Consider the following 20,502-nt stretch of genomic DNA (forward strand, 5'->3'; position numbering starts at 1 on the left):
ATTTTGAAATGGCCAAGTTCAGTGTAGATTACTGAATTATTTCAAGGAACAAAACTCAAAGGCTAAGAATGTCCAGACATATCTGAACTCTTCCCTTGGGACAATAGACATTTCTCAAGTAGGCTTTTTAGAAAACTAAATGTGCATAGGTGATAACAAAAAGACATCTGAGCCCAGAGGTAATGCCTAATGGCTAGGCATCATGGACATTTGCCAGATCAGCTTTTGAGAAGACAATGCTATAATCTACCAAAAAGGTGCAATTTAGCTTTTTAATGGGCGATTGTTTAAAATACCCAATTCCTTTCTACTGAATGAAAGTTGGGTAACTATAAATGAACAGAGCTAGAAGAATCTGCAATGAGGCGTATCTTCAAGAAATAGAGTTTAAAGATTTCATGAACAAAATAAAAAATAGTAGGCCTCAGTCATTCTTTGATAGTAAATTTAGTCAATAATAAAGCATTCAGAATCTTAGGCATAAAATGACAAAAAGTCTCTTTAAGGAAGAATTGCATTAATTTTTTAAAATTATTATTTTTCTATATTTACATCAACAGTTTAAAAAAAGATGCTAAATCCATGGAATTTTAAATATAAAATATCCAAAATTTGGGTTGGAGGTGATTAAGCTCATGAATTCTAGAGGCAGATCCCTCAGTTCAATTTTAATATCTGCACTTATGAGCTATGTTATCCTAGGCAAGTAACAATTTTTTATGCTTTGTTTTTCTGTCTCTTCTCACTGGGAATACTAGTACTTCCCTCATAGAGTTACATCTTATATACAGGAGGTGGGGGATAAATGTTAGCTATTATTTTTAACTCTTATATTTAATGTCATAATAATGTTAAATGTCTCTGTGTCCCTTTTAAATAAATTCCAAATCCTTTACTATAGTCCGCTTTACCCCTGCCTAGCTTCCAACTTTAGTTCTCATTTTGTCCCATTCTCTTTGCTTATCCAGCTCCAGCAAAACAACTCAAGCTCAGGTCTTCTCTTAGGCCTTTAAACTTGCTGATCTCTCTGCCTAGAACCCTCTACCCTCAGATCTGCATGTGGTTCCCTCTTACTATGAGTTATAATTAGGTCTCAATTCACATAGCATCTCCTGAAGACCCATCTTCTGTACTATCTAACCCATCACCCTATCATAAATTATTTCTAAATGCAGTTAACTTTTGTTCTTATCTTTCTTTTCTGCTTTGCCCCACTAAAAAGTTAGCTCCAAATGGGCAGGAACTTTGTCTTCTTCAGTAATCTCTATCCCCAGAGCATAAAACATTCCAGTGGGAAAAGACAAAATTTAAACCTATAATCCAATGAATAATTTTCACAATAATAAATTGATTCCAATAGAGGTATAAAAGATGAGATATGTGACCAAAAAGAAATGATATTTCTACAACTCAGCCTTCAGAGAGAAATACAGTGAAAGATATCAGATTTAGATATGTATTCTTGAAATGTGTATGGAGGGGCTGAGGGAATCTGGTGAGAGTATCCTATCAGGTTTGCTAAGTTCTATTATAGAATTATCCAGAGCAGAGTGATGTTTTAGGGAGGATATTGCATTGAGATCTTAAGTTCTGATTTATTCTGCCAGCTTTAAAGGAAGGCAATGGCAATTTTCTCTCTCACTTTACTTCCCTACACCCTCTAGGAAAGACAATTATGCATTTATGAGTCACAGGGGAATTAATTAATTTCTGTTGTATAAAGCACCTGAAAATATACCTCATCTAGATCTTTATTTGGAGTGAGTTTTCAGTTTCTCAAGGGCAAGAGTAATTGTTAGCCATTTTTGAACACAATGGAAGACTGGTCTGACTCAAGAAGGGAGTTAACTCTGAGAGGCTGGAGGGATAGAAGAGCAATTGGATTCCCTAATGGTAGTCAGGTCTGATTAAGTTTGTCACATAGCTTTTATATTCAACCAGCACAGCCATCCATCCTTCAATTCTTTAAATCAAACTACAGTTGACTGAGAAACTAATTTGGTAGAAGAAGAATATCTTTAACAAAGACTAAATAAGATTATTCTAGACAACTCTAAAGAATGAGGACATTTAATTTACTTTAGAAAAATAAAGGAATGGGACTTTTTCTCCCCTTAAATGCAGTATAACATTTTCACACCAGGTATGTTATAATTTATTTATTGGTGGAGGAAAGTGAGAGAAGCTCACTGTCTTCTCAGTATAGTAGAACTAAAACTATTGATAATGAGTGAGCTAAATGCTTTTCCCTTCTACACACACAAGAGTCTCTGGACTTCCATGACACTACTAATCACAGAGGTATATATTAATATAATATCTTTGAACTTATTATTTTTGCATATGTTACAGCTGTACATCATGGTAGACACTGTACACTGTCTTCTCAATATCTCTACTTTATTTCTCCCTCAGGAACAAAACCCTGATTTTGTACTCAGCAGTGACAGAATCATATCAGGCAGTATACAGTGACAGTCTCATAATATAACTCAATCATTTAGTCTGCCAAATACTTCATTTTCCAGCTTGCCTTGCTAGGAAATGTAGGCATAACTACATAACCCTGTTTTGGACAAGGAGAGATACAAGAATGTCTGACAGGAGATTCTGCATTCCTGATAAAAGGGATACACGTGGCTGACACTACCTGCTCCCTCTTTCTTTTTGCCTTGCCTATGGCCAGAGTTAAAGCAGCTATCTTGTGACCATGTCACAACAAGCATGAGAATAAAAAGTGAACACTCTAGGAATGCCACAGCAAAAAAACAGGGGCATGGTTGTTGCCTAGTGCAGCAACTGAATCAAGACCTACTTATGCTTTTTCTCTTCACAACTCTTATATGATAAAAATACATCCTGGTTGTTTAAGCCATGGTTAGGTTTTCTACTGCTTGAAGCCAAAGCTGCATCTCAACCACTTTTTCCACTAGCCCATTTGCTATTTTTAGTGATTATATAATGAGTGGACCAATAAGACAGTTGAAATAAAACACATTTTAAAGGCTTTTTTTCTAGAATATTTCTTCATTTTAATGTCATCCAAATGCAATTCTGTCTACTTAAAATTGAAATTACCAGACAGTAGCGAGTGTTATTAAATGAACAAACAGATAACAGAAAGAGATAAAAAGTGACTATTATTAGACAGGACAGGCATCACTAGATAAGGATGATCATAAAAAGGCCTGTTTATGCTAAAACTAGGATTGTGAGAAGCCTAGGCAAGTGGGATTAATCTGAATTAAATTATCTGCTGTATTTATCTTGAATCTGCTTAACATGTTCTTTCTAATCTCTGTGCCTTTCTTCATCCTATTCTCTTAGCCTGGAATACTCTCTACTATTTCTTTCTGTGGCCCATCAACACATCTTTAATACTACTTAATTCATGAATCCTTACCTGATCTGCCCTAGCCAAATTTCCTCTCTCCTGTCTCTAATCCTCTGCATCTCACAGTGTTCTCTCAGTTATTTCAGAAATAAAAGTGGAATAATTTTAAGGAGAACATACCACAAAATGGCAGGAGTGGAACTGGATTTAGGAATGACTGTATACACGGATTCATATACAAAACATGTTCTTTTCCATTTTTCCTTATATTTGAACACTTAGAAAATTCTCTCACGTCCAGAAATGAATTACTGTTTCTAAAAATTTTATGAGTATTTAAAATGCATGGCCTAGTAGAATCTTCTATATCACAAAAATATTTTAAAAAGTCAGTATTCAGACCACATATTAATTCATCAAGAAAATGTAAAAAGTTGCAATTAAACTAACACTGACTAAAGATATCACTAAGGGAAATGGCCCCATAAAGAACTATGCACAATATGTTTCAAAGAAAGTAAAACCACAATACCATGTGGTAACAGCTACAGTAGTTGTGGATATAGACTATAGCAAAAGGAGTGTTAAAAAATAGGCTAACTCTGGCTATAGGAATCAGGTAAGCACCAGTAGGGAAATATTTGAAATGGTCTTGAAGTTGAAGAGTTCACTTGATGTCCCAGGTGGGTGGGGAATCAAATATACTAGAAAGCAAAGTATATAAGGATGGGAAGAAGCTTCTTTAAAGCTAGGAAATTTGTGGTTAACTATTAAGATAATTGCAGATGTGCAGAAAGGTTGCCATTGTAAAAATCAGAAGTAACACTTAGGAACAAATAAAATTAATAACAGATGTGTTACTACTTCCAGGACCCTCCCCAAAAGAGGGGCTTGGAACATAGCCATTGGTTCAGAAAATCACAGGAGCATTTACTGACCTGGTCATATCCAGAGACACCTTGGAAGTAGACTATAAACATTTTACTTCCAGATCTGATACTGAAAAATTTTAGTTTCAGTTCTGATATGGAAAAATATTTATAGATATACATCTGCCCTTTTAAAAAAATTGCTTTTATACCCTTTTCCCAATTCTATCGCTTTCCATGTTCATGATACATATCCTATAATGAAAAATCAAAGTCATTAAGGAAAGAAGGGTGACTGCAAATGTTTTCTTTTTAAGAATTTCTTCCCGTCCTTCCTTCCTTTTCTTCCTTCCTTTCTCCCTCCCTCCTTCTCTCTCTCTCTCTTTTTCTTTTTTTGACATCCAGTAGCTCGCATAGCAATGGCAATAAAGTTAATGGTTTTACTCCTTCCAATCACCTGAGCACCCCATACAATTTAAATACAGGTATGGCCTATGATACTCAGTATCTTTGCATCAATAATCTCAAGTTACATAGAATTTAAATATCAGAAAAGAAAATGTAGATTTCCTCTATGAAACCCATTGACATTTCAGACAAAGAGAAATGCAAAATGCACAGAACAAAGAAAGACCATTATGTAAACATTGAGCTATGATGTGAAAAATGTCACCAGCCCTGTCAGAAAACAGAAAGGGAAAGAGGACAGCAGATTAAAAAATATTTGCCCTTCTGAGCAGATCACACCAATTATATTTGAGCAATAATCCTCAATACTATTACTTTTAGTCCACCACACAGCAATATCTGTAAATATGATTTGCTTGGATTTTCATTTGTCTTTGGGAGGACTTCATAAGAAATCACATTGTATCCAATAGTTCTTAGGATTTAGAAATATGTATTCAACATCATTTTGTTAATGTATGTTGTGTTAATAAAGTAACAATTCGAGCACAGGTTGAAAAAAACCTTGAAGCAAACAAGGAGCAAGAATAATCTCTCAGTATTACATGTCCTTAAGTTTTCATGTCAGTAAGAAAGAATATTTTTACAAACAATAATTTGATTCAAATTCCTTTTAGAATCCCACGTGAATATCCTCAATGCTGTAATTTCTTCAGCTTCCCAATTTCTGTAATAGTTTTCATTCATCTGATTTCTTGAGAAAATTTATGGAAGTCAATAGATTTTTTCAAATGTTCTAACAGTAAAGATTTCTGAATATTGCTCTTAAGTTTATTTTGCTTTATTAAATGAGTATTCTGAACCTCCAAAAACTGATTTGATCTGGTAAATTGTAAATTTATTAAACACACAGCCAGTAATCACCTCAGTTTTACATGACTTTACTTTCCTAGAACAGTTCTTACACAGAGCAGAAACTCAATAAATATGCTATTTGAATATGATTTATTGTTCACTGATATAATTAGTGTATTTCTTAAATTATGGTACTAGTAAAATAAGTTCATTTAATTCATGTAACAATTGATGTAACCCACCTACTCATGGTTCTCAATGGTTCTGTCTTTGAGCTTCTACCTGTTTAAATGTCAGAATAGATGACTTGAGCCTAATACAATAGGTCTGTATAAATTTATTTTTAACAAGGCAATATAACACAAAAGCAAAGCAAACTAAAAACTTAGCTACTCTTCAGTATACAATCATCTAAAACCATCAGTTATCATTAATGGCTGACCAATTATACCTACCACACATATATTGTGTGTATTTTGCAATTACAGGTAGGAGCTCTAACATTGGATTCCCATTTATTAAAAGGTTTAATTGTATTTCTTAAATATTTCATGAGGAGAGTACTAACATTTTAAAATATATATATTAATAAGCTCAAAATCATGAATTACTTACACTTTATGAACCTTAGTTGTTTCAACTTTAAAATGGCAACAGTTAGAATATCTGCAATTTTTGAAGTTGTAGTTAGAATCAGATAAAATTATATATGTAGAAGGGAGATGTAAACTGCAAATTAATAATTAAATGTTGATGACCTGATCTGGTATACTGCAATTATTTAATACTTGGGATCATTGTTTGGCCATTTTTTTTTTTCTTCCAAAATACTTACTGGTATAGACAAGTTGAAAGCCTTCATCTGTCCCTTCAGAATCAGAATTAAATTCTAGCCAGAGCTGGTTTGAAGTGCTACTGAGTGTCAGTCCTCTCATAGATGCACCAGTAAAAGCTCCTAGTAGATGAGTTGTTTTATCTTTTCCATCATAAATCTGTAAAATACATTCACAAATATAAAATATAAATAATTATTAAATATAATAAATTATTAAAAATAAATTTTATATTATAACTAATTTTTATTGGGTTCAACTTTTCTGCTTTCATCTGTGGATACATTTTAACAACTTTCAGTTTGTCAAAAACAGCCAAATGAAGAGAAAATACAAACTAAATAATTGTTGCAATTAAGTAAGCAGAAATTGGTTGTTGAAATTTATTTTTAATTTTTAAAAACATCTCTCCTAATCTTTTTTCCTCAAATATTCAATGCTAATGAAGAAAAAAGTTTAATGATAGCAGAAATCATTATTTTATTCCATATATAAAAATCATTCCAAAAATAATAATGTAAAAAGTAACAAATAACTCAACGTATATTTTGTTCTTTGCTCTGTGTCAGGTGCTGGGAATGTTTTTTTTAAATTAAGACATCATTCTCAGCCTGAAAAAGATTTTTAAGAAAACCCAATATTGTCAGCCAAACATATTTATAATGAGTTTTTCTATTTTTTGAGCTATAAGCATATTTTTCCTTTTAAAAAATAAGCTTTCTTTAAGAAATAATTTAAAAAATAACCATTGAAAGGTAACGTATGAAAAAAAGCTAATATTTTCAAATTAAAAGAATTATCTTAAGCTCAGCTGGGAGAATCTAATTCAGCACCAAAACTAACAACAGTTTATTTAACAATGTAAAGTCAAAAGATGGAAAACAAATAATATGGAAACATCATTATAATTATCAAAGTAAAATGAAGTGTGATCATTCAGCCATGAAATTTTGGAAGCATGTATAAAATCATTAAATCAAAATGAGAAACAAGTGTTAATTAGGAAGGCTTTAAAAAGAAAAGAGTTTTATAGTTATGATCAAGTCAATACTGTTTGACTTGTAAATAAAATCCTTCAAATATATTCAAATACAGATGGGAACATAAAGGCAACAAGAAAGGACAAAGCAATGCAGCCAAAGACAAATTACATTTGAAGTAGACATGAATGCAATCATCCAAATGAGAAAATAAAGTAAACCAAATGTACCTATCATTTAAAAGTAAATTTATAGTACAGAGTGATTATATTGGGTCTGATCAGAACCACATAGAAATTTTGAGATTATTACTTCTCATTTCTATTTTTATTTAAATCAGAATCTTTAATTATGTTTTTATTTATTTGGGCCTATTTTCCTTTTCCTTTTTTTTAAGTATAATGTTACTGTTATTATTTTTGAGATTGTCTTAGTATCTATTTTTATTTTTCAGAAGTTTGTAAAATTAAAGAAGACTAAGGTAATTGTATAATAGTATACTTTTCAACTGAAAGGGAGAGGACTCTGATGCTCCCCATAGAAATATTCTCACTTAGCACCTAATTCAGATAATGAAGACTTATTTTTATGTCAAATGTAGAATTCCAACTTTTCTTGAGAACTAATATCATGAAATGCATTGAGGGCTTTTATAACATTAATGAAGTTCTTTGATGAGACTCTAATTTGTTATAATGTTGCAATTGATTGGGTAGTCTTACACTAGAACGGACTAGAACTTAATATTGCCATGTTTCAATTATCAAACCTTTTATAATGGATCAGCGCCTGAAATTAGTTATGGTGTACAGACCCTCTCCTAGATCCGGAAGGTCTATTACAATAAAATGCTTATCAACAGTCAAAACTGTGTTGTTGTTAATGACATAATGAAGGTATGATTAGAAGGCACAGGCCCAGTCATTTCTCTAAAAAATCAGCAAGTAGGGTGTTATCAGAACCCAAGAGCAAAAAGTACATAAAAAAAGTAAAATCAAAAGAGAGAAACTACACATGTACATGAGAACAATCACACAAACCTTCAAATCATTTCTGCTTATGGATACTAGAATTCTCATTTCTGGCCATTTGTTTTATAGGTTGATTTAAAATTTTAAATAATTTTTTTCTGATAAGTTGAGTAAGATGTCAAAGTTTGAATGAAAAAGAAAAAAATTTTTACAATCATTAATCAAAAAGGACAATATTCTAAATCTTAATATGTTCTTTCCAAAGATGATATGTAACAGAGAAGATAATACCTGTTTGTATTCAAATATGTATGTCTTTGTAACAGTTATATAATGTGTACTCAATTATAAGAGCTATTATGTTTTAAGTGAGGGAGTTGGGAGCACAATGAAGGGTCAGGTTTTCAAGGGCCTTAGCTTTGTGGTTACGTTCAAGTTCGAACTTTGCCATGAAAGCTGTATGGCCCGTCACAAATCATTTTACTTCTGAGATCCTCAATATGGGAGAAGAGGAAGGGTTTTATGAGTCCTAACATTGCACTCTATACAAAATGGTTATTTAGAGAGTGCTTTTGAGGGGGAAATAACAAAGGATTACCAATGAACAACAAGCCGAGTTGACACATACCTGTGGTGGATTAAAGAGATCACTGGTGTGCTAGAAAACGTTTAAAAACCAGCTCTCAAACAAACCAAATTGGTGAATGTATATATACATACATATATCTTTTTTAGTAACTTGTATTGATATAAAGAGAGGCTGACAAACTTTTTTCTAAAAAGGTTTAGATAGTAAATATTGTAGGCTTTTGAAACTTAACATCTCTGTGGCAACTATTCAATACTGCCATTCTAGCACAAAAATAGCCATAGACAATACGTGAAAGAACGAACATAGCTTTCTCCCAGTAAAATTTAATTTACAGAAACAGGTTTCAGTTCCAACTTGGCCCACAGACTGACATTTGTGAATCCCTGATTTAAGGGATGTGTAGCATGCTATTTACACATAGTAACAAAATATACAGTACTCATTATTTTAAATTTCAAAGAGTTAATTGATTCTTACAGGATGCTTTCAGTATTTTTTGCCAAACTTTTGTATCTCCAACTTGTAACTGCAACTTGCAGACAAAGGTTGTTTCTAAGTGAATATTGCTTGATTTTTCATGTTAATAAGTAAAATAAACATGACACAATATAAATAATGTTATATCAGAACTTCACTGGTTTGTAGATGATATGAGCAACTTCTTTACTAAACTGAATAATAGTTTTCAAATACTTGAAAATATATTTTCTTGATTTTTTGTACTATTCACAATAAAATGACTACAGATACAAACTCTTTCTACTTATGTACAGACAATGAGCAAAACAATAAATCAAGTCAGATTTTGTAGTATTGCCTAATTTCTGCAGTGCAAATGTTAGAACAGGCAGGTAACAAGAACCTCTCGACCCCGACATAAACACTCCTACTATGGCCAATATCAAGCTCTCAAGGTGACATCATTGAATACAGAGTTGGAAAGAGATGTACAACATGTGACAGTATTTCTATCCTAAAGATACAATACATATAACTAACCCAAAAAGCACTGATAATAGTTAAAGTAGTAAAATAATTAGGAAATAATTGCATTTATCACCTCTGTTTTGAACATACTTTAATTGTAAGTTAATTTAATGGTAATCTAATTGTAACACAATTTATTTTTTAATAATGGCTATGTTTAACAACCAGCTCACAAAATTACTGAAAATTTAACAGGCTCTCACAAGTGGTACTGCCAGAACTCACACATAAATTAACAAAGACCTTGAAAATAATACATCTTAGAAAACAACAACAGCAACACATGAACAGCCTTCTTTTCATACTTCTAAAAGAATGTTATTAATCAAGTCCTTCAACTATCTAGTTTTTCAAACATATGACATAATCTCCTAGCCTTTTCTTTCAGACTCCCAAAACCAATTTTGAGTTATTTTACTGACTCTTCTCCATAATCATCCATTTAGCCTGTATTTTGCATAAGAAATAAGACTTTAAACTTCATAATGCTGACTGTGGTAAAAAGATCGCCTTGATTTTTGTCCCTGCTCCATTCCTTTGTCTAAACATAGTACTTAGTCTTTTTCTGAAAACAAAAACAAGCACAGCAACAATACAAACAAACATAGGGTTTCTGACTGGTATTCAGCTCTTGTCCTATTCAGCTGACAAGAGCTTTTTCATTATTGCCTGTCTAAAGCCTACATAGAATCATCATCATCTATAAATGTTAATTGAAAGAATCAAGTTACATATTTTGAGTGAGGGATCATGAAGTTCAGTATTCTTGCCCATTGAAAGTAACAAACCCAAAGTAGGATATATTCCTAATTCCCAAACCTGCTGGTCATCACATAATCTGGAGAGCTCAATGAAAGTCCTTAGTCCCAAGTGCAGACCAATGGAAACAGTTTTCTCCAGATCTACTGAATCAGGAAATCTGGTAGTGATGCCAGGAGTAAATAACCTAGAGTCCTCATATGATTGTCTATACTTGATACAAAATTTATTACTGTGGTTATAAATAACTAAAGTATTTATAAAAAGAAGGAAGAGGGAGAGACAGTGGGTGAGTGAGAAAACAAGTATCAGCCTTGATGATGAGCTCTCAGAGAGGAAAGCTGTTTGTGTGTGTGTGTGTGTGTGTGTGTAGATATAGATAAATACACACACATTTTGTTTTTTTGTTGTTGTTTCTGTTTTTGTCAGAATCCAATACAGTGATGAAACCAGAAAAAACCAAACCAAAACAAAACGAAACCTTCTTCCAAGCCTCATACTCACATAAAGAGTATTACGAGAGAATGTCATTCTAAAAAAGATAGCCAATCCTACCACATAAAGGAAGAAAATGCTTCCAAATCTCTTAGTCAAGGGGCATAGGACTCTATAATGGGCTATTTGTTTTTCTTATTTCCTACTTGGAATGGTGGAAGAGAACTGAGCCTACTAGGTTTAATACTGGAAAGTGCTGGGGTTGAGGATGGGCTCTCATGGACTACTTTGTGATTAGGTAAATGACCTTTCACCCTGAGAGAACTCTGGGCTTGGCAATCTTTGAGAATTAGTCATTTGTCTTTTGCAGGGTGCATCTGTCTGCTTGTACATGCCTAACTGTGCCTGTGTCAGTAAGTATCTTTGAACTAATAGTTGTCCACGGGATTAATGAGAAGAATAACATATAAGCATTTTACATTTTACACTGGTGGAGAGACCATGAAGACAGATGGCGTTTAAAAGTCCATACCAAACTGTCTCTATAGAGTGGTTTAGTGAAGTTATTTTAAAGCAATCATTTAGAATAAATCCTAGGTAAACCTACAGCTAGAAGGACAATTTAATTGGTGTATTTTTATGTTAACACTTAGTGTGTAATTGTCTGAACTTTGGAATACATATATTTTTTTTCTAGGAAAGTTATAAAAATTAAAAAAAAATTCTAGGAATAAAAAATTTCATCCTTTCACTCATGAAAGAAAAATCGCTATGTAATGAAATCCACTAAAGAGCCTTAAATTGAGTTTTTCTGCCTTCCTTTGTCTCTCACTATCATATCCCCCAACAGTGTCACTTATTATTCAGGTCCCACCCTTCATTAAGGCAACACACATCACAAGTGCATGTGATCTTACTCCAAATAAGTAAGACATTAGTCAAAAAGCACTCTGAAGAACACATTACGGCTATTTTTTTTAAAAGGCATTACCTGTTATCCCAAATGAATTTTCTAAATAATAAACATCATTCAGTATGGAAAAGTAATACATACATTTCAAGCATCACAAAGAGCAGAGAAACGTTTTAGGGATTGTGGGGAAGCACTTCTTGACTTTTAACTTATAAACACATGTTTATTATTGCTGCTTATGTGGTACAGATTACTAGCTACGCACATATTTCTGATCTGTCTTGATACATTTTTCCCCACAGGTGAAAAAAATAATGCCTCAGTTCTAAGTACAAGCATCCCATTTATCTTAAATGTTGACTCCAGTTTAGCAAATAAAACATACTTTAAAAGGAAAATCCAAACAGTGAACTGGAGGTTGAAGAGATTACAATTTAATTTCCATTGACTATTAGGAAAAAGCCCAAGAAACAGGAAAGGGCTTAAATTAATACTAAAATTGTATATATCTTGGTGTACATCAGGAAATCTTTCCCATGTCTATACAAATCTTACAAGCATACAGTACTATCTGTGTTAGAGAACCATCAATTATCATCAAAAACATACTTTTTTTAAAAAAAGAAAATAACCAACAATCTTAAAATCACTGCTTAAACAAAAATTACCCCATCCCTGTCAACTTGGGACATCATATTTTTTTTTTCAAGATTTTTGAAAACAGATTTATGTTGAATTTCTTACCTGGATTAAGGAAATATTGACAATGAGAAAAAAGGCATGTGATCATTTTTTAAATATTCAAAATGATTTATAGAAGTATTAAATTTTTATTCCAACAATGAATATAAACTATATTTACCAAAACACTTACTTTGCAAACTAAAATCAGCAAGTATGAAAATATTTATTTTCCTAAAATTGTATCTTTAAATTTGATTATTTCAAATTTTTAAAATACATTAATAAATTTTACATGAAATTTTTATTACCAACAAAGTATATTTTTTCTTAAATAATTTACAGATATTGTTAGTTTTATATATTCAGAAATTATGAACTTGCTTATAGTCATTAGTGCAATAAGTTTTCCATGTATCAACAGAGATACAGTAAGTTACTTCATAAACATCAAAATAAAAAGTTACTGTATTTCTTTTTAAAATGACCATTCAAATGTTAATTATGTTTTATAGATAATATTTATTCAAAATAAGATATTTGGCAAAAAGTGTTCTTATTTTGGTGTTATTGAAACCTTAAAATTTATGTATTAAGAACAGAATACTTATTACAAATAAACATTAGAAACAAAACATTCTATGTCAATGAAAATAGTAACAGAAAAGAGGGAAATAATATATAATTTAAATTTATGAATGGCAGAATCAACTTATGGTTGATTAAATACATATATATATACATATATGTGTATGTATGTATTAGGGTATACTTAATAATAAAAATGATCAAAATATAAATATTCTGAGTTCACCTACCTTAAGAACATCTCCTTGTGCTAAATGAAATGTTCTGGCTGAAATATTGATTCCCTTTCCTGCTTGAACCTGAATACTATAAATGCATTCATGGTTGTTTTCATAGTTTAGTGGATAATTTGGAGAGAGCAAAATTCCTTCATTATTTGTTGCAGATGCACCACATTCAGCTGCAGGTAAAACAAAATATTGAAGTACAGTTTAATAGAAAGCATTATCATGTCAAACAATATAATGTATGGAAATGTAAATGCGTTTTATTTTAACTAGAGCCTAACATGAAAATAATGTACAGAATGGCCGTATGTTGTAGATGATTCATCCCCTCTCAAATACTAAATAGGAAGAAGGAACTACTGCCCATGGACAGAACACTTGTACGTAAGTGGAAATAGAAATAGTTTCAGTATTCTCCCCTGGTGGATGAAAGGATAGCATGGAAAAGGATGAGAGCAAAAGATTTTCAGAATGCATTTTAAGTTTGCAGATCACTGGTTAACTTTATTATTTTAAATTAATTATTTATTTTAAAGTATATAAAAAAGTAGAGAAACCATCTTCTTTTAGAATGATTCTTATTTGATCTTTTTACTTTTACCTTTTTAAAATTTGACCCTTTTTACCTCCCAGTAGTCAGCATTCTTCTAAGGACTTCAGTAACAAAAAGGACAATAAAGACTACAATGCCTTTGGAAACTAATACAATGGGTAAAACTCACTAACCAATCAATAAGTACAATGGATTGGGTATCTTTGGGAATTGTATCACCTTTCCTAGTTTAAAAGATAGAATGGATTAAGGCGTTCTCATAATCAGTACATGCTACTGCTAACCCTCCAGGACTTATTTTGCAAAATTTGAGGAGGTGTCTAATGGCTTAGGGAAAATTACGAATTTCTCATTTTTTTCATATTTAATTTTAATTTATTACATTAAAAAGCTTGTAGCAATATTGCAAAATCAAACAAGTCCTTATAATTTCCAAACATGTTCATTACGTCTCAGAAATTCAATGAACTTGGATTTCTGTCTTATTATAACTTGCTTTCCATTACCATACCATAGGCCAGGGAGAGTTATATTTTTCTAAGTTTTAACTAAACACAAAATAAAGCAAGTCATTATGTTCCAGAAATAATACTTTTAAAATAATTATTCATGGGAACAGCCATAGGAAATATTTAACAAGATGAAGGCTAATGAATTGCTTTACCCTTTAAACGCTAAAACATTAACTAAAATAAGGCAAAAGAAAAAAGCCTAATGAGAAAATGAAAATGATCCGGATGGAGCAGTCAGTATATATCAACATAGTGTAAAATAATAATAAAAACTAATAATGTGATGCTAAGAATCAACCAGTCACATGAACTGTCGCCCAACAGAACTCTTCCAAGTTTCTTTTAAGATAAAAGAAAAACAAAAACGAAAACAAAAATTTATAGACTCCCAGTATTGATTCAGATTGTTTTTATATTACTTAAATATGTTCAAAGGTAAAAACAGAAGTGCCCTTATGCTTTTAACTGTATACAAATATAGTACCAAAATAAGTTTACAAATATAGGAATAACTATAAAAACAGTAAAATTTAAAATAATACAATGTATCTTAAGTGGCATAAGATTTTATTTTTCTGAAACTAAACTGTCCTTGGCAATGGGGATAAGGAGCCAGTTGCTGGAGTACAAGCTTCTGGAGTTTGCTATGCCTTTAATTACACTATGGTGTGCAGTAATTCAATTCCCCTCATTTTATCATCTCTGAATTGCTGAGAAACTTTCATCTGAATAGTACAACATAATGCCATATATCCTTCACTTAGTAGGAAAGAATCATTTATATTTTAAATCTGCCTGGTTTCTTTCTCAGTAGCTATTGGAATCTAGGCATGCTTATGAGGGCATGAAGACAAATGTTCCCAGATCACACAGATGATCCAGAATGCACAAATATTTTTATCAGTTAGATTATTTATTAGAAAATGCAAACAGTTTTAAAGTATGTTATAGAATCATGGAGTTGTGAGAATGTGTACTTGGATTCCAGCTTGCAAAATACTGAAACCTGATTAACAGCTCAGGTTTTAAAATTCAGAGATTAGTTTCAAAATTAGGCTTTATCTTCTACCTATATGACTTTGGCAAGTTATTTATTCTCTCTAAGCCTCAATATTGTTAATATTACAATGGAAATAATAATACCCTCTTCATAGGGATGTTTGTGTGTGTGTGTGTGTGAGTGTGTATATATGTTGATATTATATGTAGGTAATACGTGTAGGACATTTAGCACAGAACTGGCATACAGCAAGAGCTCAATAAATTAAAGATATCATTATGAATCTTCTAGTATAGATACAATGATGGCATTGTGTTGTACACACAGAAAAAGAGTTTAGGATATTTATGTTGCCCTCATTATGACTATCCAGGGGTAGAAAAGCATTTATCTGTGAAAAGCCAGAGGACTCTTTCTAATTTTGGAGAATTATTTATGATATTAAAATTATTTTAACTGAACATAACACAATCCCTCCAATAAAGGTCAAGTTACTTCAACTGCCCTTTAAAATACACTAAAAAATTATTGTTGTGTTCTCAGCATTTGAACAGGTAGTAAGTGCCTTCTCCTATAAATCCTGGTTTTATAGGGTATACTTTATAGGAGATTTTCCTTTTATATAAAAAAAAAAGAACTGGCTTTTGTTATATTTAAATTTTTCAGTTGCTTTTAATGTAAGACATTTGCACATATTGAGATATGGGGAAGTCATTCTGGCTAGTATATGATTTAACTTGAATTTTATGGTTATTAAAACAGCCTATTTGTGTCATACTAAAAATACATTGTATATCAGCTTTAATCACTGAAAAAAAAAAAGTGTACATTGACCAGAAGTAAAGAATGTCCATGTTAAAAATAAAGATTAAATGCCTCTCTCCCTGGGATGCCTGTGCTGGTACTATCTCCGTAATAAGACTCCTTTCACAGGTGCCAAGGCCACACTGACTCACTGTGTACATGATGATCTGGTTTGTTCTGGTTTGTTGGTCATTTTTTTTTTTTTTTAAATCTTGAAGGGATGTTTCCCTGACTTGTTTGATGCTCTTTGTTCTACAAAATATAAAACTGTGCTGAAAATCATGCTTCTCTGGAGCCGTTCCTCAGAGTTGTCGTAGGCTGTCCCCCAGGGTATAGCTCTCAGGCTCAAATAAAATTCTTTTTTATTCCTATTAAAGATTGTTTACTGATTATTTCCATTGGCAATTAAAAATAGCTATAAATGATTTTCTACTTGGTGAAAAAAAAATCAGGACTTAAACCAAATAGAATTAAGGAAGAAAATTTAGACTAAATTAGCAGCTTTCTAATTTAATCAGGACTGATTATAAATAGTGAGGCCCAGTGCAAAATGAAAATGCACTATGCTTGATGAAAACTTGTTAAGAATTTCAAGAGATCAATAGAGCATTAAACCAACCATGGCCCTTCTCAGCATGGAGCCATCTCTGTGCAACTGCATGGGTTTCACACCCATGAAGCCACCTCTGCATTTATTCTTCTTAACAAATCTGCAAGATAAAACTTATTTTCTCCAGTTTTATAGAAGAAGACACTGAAGTGAGCTTTCTTGCTAAAATTGAACAAATGGTGTGTATCACAGCTGGGATTTACACTGGGATTTTTATCTGTCGTTGCCTATGATGTTAAAGGGTAAACACATAATTTCTCTTTCAGATCAAAATACTTTTTTAGTATGAAAGGAGGCATCATTAATAATTACCCCATGCAACAGTGGTAAATTGACACTATCCCAGATAAACTGGTAGTTGGGTCACTTTTTTCTCTATACTTTAACTGATGCACATACTGTTTAAGGACATTATATTAAAAATTAAAAGAATTATTTTCTGTGGGCTGAGTTATGTCCTGGAGGTCAGGATACATTCATCCTACATATAATTTATAAATCTATATTCCATTATACATAATTGTGAATGTTCAGAATGATGATTTCCTATCGAGGAAGTATCTTAAAACATTAAAAAAGTAAAAATCTGTTCAGAGTGTTCTACTTATATACTCAGGAAAATTAACAAATTAATTTTTTGATGAGTTTTAATAAAATAAAATGTTCCACTAAGAATAATTTAAGGAGGAACTTCTTTAGACGCAGTGCCAAACACCAGGAGCTAGGTGACAATAAACTTATTTTTACATGGGATCTCATCTTTAACTTTATCTTTGAATTTAAAATATACCAAATGCCGGCTTCCCAATACTGGATGTAGTATTAATATTTGCTCTGTAAAAGCTCTCTTTCCACACTTTGGCTATAGCAGTCTTGCTTGCCAACTGTAATTGAACAGGATTGAATGTTGAAATTAATAACTAACTTTGCACAGTTTGACCATATGCCCAAGTCTAGCAATGAACATGCTTCTACGTCAGTTGTGTAATAGGCTAACACAATGATATTCTCTAAATGAAAATCTGATCTTAGACTTTCTGCCTAACAAATACCACCAGCAAATTAAAGTCCACAGAATGTAATACAAGGTCGTTTATAATGTTGCCCCTGCCTTTCTATCTGTTACCCACCAGTCTCTCCCATGCACCTTATAATTCACTTCTCTCCTGAGCTACTGGCCTTCTGCCACAGTCTCACACTATAAGCCTTTATACATGATGTTTTCTCCACATATAAGTGTCACCTCTGGTCCCAAAGGATGCAGTTTCAGGGTCCAAATAAAGAAGAAAATTACTTGACATGGAATAATATTGTTACGGTTCTTTCCACCATCAGGTGGCTGTGAAGGTGTATGAAATGAAGTAATGTCACATTGAAGTATCAGGGGTACTTCTCCCAAATAGTAATGGCTGCAATGTTCATGAATGTCCAAGAAAAATACCAAAACTACAACATTTTCATCGTATGTGAAAACTTCCCAGCAAATTTTCACAAGGCACATTTTATAATCAGAAGATATGAGTATTGGCAAACTGTCATTGAATACTCACAAGGTACGTTAAAATTAACTCAGAAGAGGAACTAGCAGCAGAACAGCTAGCCCCAAGAGAGAAGAATGGCTATTTGATTCTAAGAAGGTAAGTTATTTAAAAACAACATTAACTGCACAAGAAAGAGGAGTTTGAGTAAAGGAAGTCCTAGAATCCAGGTGACAAAGATGAGTTGAAAAACAGTAATTTCCCACCATGTTGACACTTATGCACGGTATGCAGCTGTCACTGAACAAACACAAATCTATGACTTACTGCATCAGGGCAATGCCAGCGTTTTCAGTCAAGTGCTGGGACAGATTGCATATATGATGTAACATCTGTATGTGAAATATTTGTCATAATAAATATAAAGCTCTACCATAATTCTAATATAAACAACAGATTTCCTTAACAGAGTACCTTGGTAGATAATGTAGACTAAGATATTTTAAATGATTAGAGTCAGATAATTGCATGCTCAAATTCAAAAAAATCGATTTTTATTATGCATGAGCATGGAAGGTCCATTGAAACGCTCATATAACTTGCTTTCCAGCAGAAAGATGGATGCTTACCATATAAGCATTCAAAAAGACATATAGCTGAATTAGAGGTAGGGTTTCTTTTGTTGTTTATCTGGTATGTTAGGGAAAATAATGTTTTTCATAGGTGTGTATGAAAGGAGAATGTCAATAGGTGTAAGCTGCTTGCTGTTCTTGTGGTGTGGGAATGCTTTTATCTATAAGGCTTGGAAAGTTGGTTGCAAAAGATGAAGAACAAAGGAGAAAACTGAATGACCTATATTCATAAATTTTTTTTTGATATTTTGGGTCAGAAGATTCAAAGGTTGAAATGTTTTCTGGAAGTGAGGAAAGCACACTTTTCCTACCTTAACATAAGCCCAGCACCTTTTTTCCCTCATGGTCTAGAATGAATGTATGTTCTTGATAACTGATGTCACTAACTTATAAAGCCTAAGTTTGTTAATGTGAATTTCCTACAAAATAATCAATTTTAATAATCACTATTAATTAGGTGATAATGTCTCCTCTCTCTGATTTGAATTGAAAGGTCATCTTTAAATTACAGGAATTAATAATATGGAAAAACTACATAATTGAGTAGAGTGTAGGGAAATATTTTTGGAGAATAGGTCCTCAGTGCCCTGTATAGAATATAAATATTTTTCTGTGCAATCTCCAGTCTACATGCTGTTTATTATAATGCCTTTATTTTGTGAAGAACAAATCCTACTCATATAAAATATTTTTTAATTTAAACATACAGATTAAGAAATCTGAGTTAACTATATGAAACTCTTTGTTGAGTTGAAAATAATATGTTGATAAATGTGGCCTTTGTTGGATTGCAGTAGGAGAAATATGTGTACTGGACTCAGGTGATAAGAGTTACAGCTACAGTGAGGAATTTGGCAGACCAAGGATACTCATTGAATTTCAGTTTTTTTCTTACTGAAAAACACGCTAGCCTATGCATCATTAATCTCCATTACTGGGTTAAGAAAACCTGCTAGCGTCTATTGTTTGCATACAGTCATATTTTTTTTTCAGATAAACTGGTAAAATGTTTTTCAGTAATTTGGCTGGAAAATTTGAAAAATGTCTATGACTAGAGAAGTTTGCAGTTATTTTTAAGAATTTGCATTGCAATTGAATCTGTGCTTTTATGCTATTTTGAAAACACTGTGGGTTATCTTAAAATTATTTTTTGAAAACAATAAAATAAACTTGACTTGTATTATTCAAAAAAACTTAGAAAACTTTCAGACCTAAACATATCGTATGTTAAGTCAAGTAAGGTGTAGCATGAAGCAGAAATATGTTTTCCATATGTTTAATTACTACCAGAGGGAAAAATGGTAATATGTGATTGTGTTCATACAGAAGGAGGTGGGGACATTCAAACTGCCAAATTCAAATCAACCATTTCTTTTTCTGTCGTGTGTGTGAGTTTACCTATTTTTAGTTTTTAGGTTTTTTTTAAATTTTTATCAGCTAATTAAGCCCATTGTGCTTCAAATCTAGTTTCTACTGTATCT

General features: G+C 32.1%; 1 protein-coding gene across 3 annotated transcripts in view; it reads right to left on the reverse strand.

Moving 5' to 3' along the window:
- CSMD3 (CUB and Sushi multiple domains 3) overlaps positions 1-20,502 on the reverse strand; it is a 1,011,591-nt gene that overhangs the window by 264,093 nt on the left and 726,996 nt on the right. For all 3 annotated transcript variants that reach the window (XM_074352931.1, XM_074352929.1, XM_074352930.1), the window contains 2 exons: positions 13,436-13,605; positions 6,302-6,458 (listed from right to left, as the gene is read on the reverse strand). In XM_074352931.1, coding sequence (XP_074209032.1) covers positions 6,302-6,458; positions 13,436-13,605 — 327 coding nt within the window. The remainder of the gene's footprint in view (positions 1-6,301; positions 6,459-13,435; positions 13,606-20,502) is intronic.

This window comes from Camelus bactrianus, chromosome 25 (genome assembly GCF_048773025.1).
Source record: "Camelus bactrianus isolate YW-2024 breed Bactrian camel chromosome 25, ASM4877302v1, whole genome shotgun sequence".
Taxonomy (NCBI): domain Eukaryota; kingdom Metazoa; phylum Chordata; class Mammalia; order Artiodactyla; family Camelidae; genus Camelus; species Camelus bactrianus.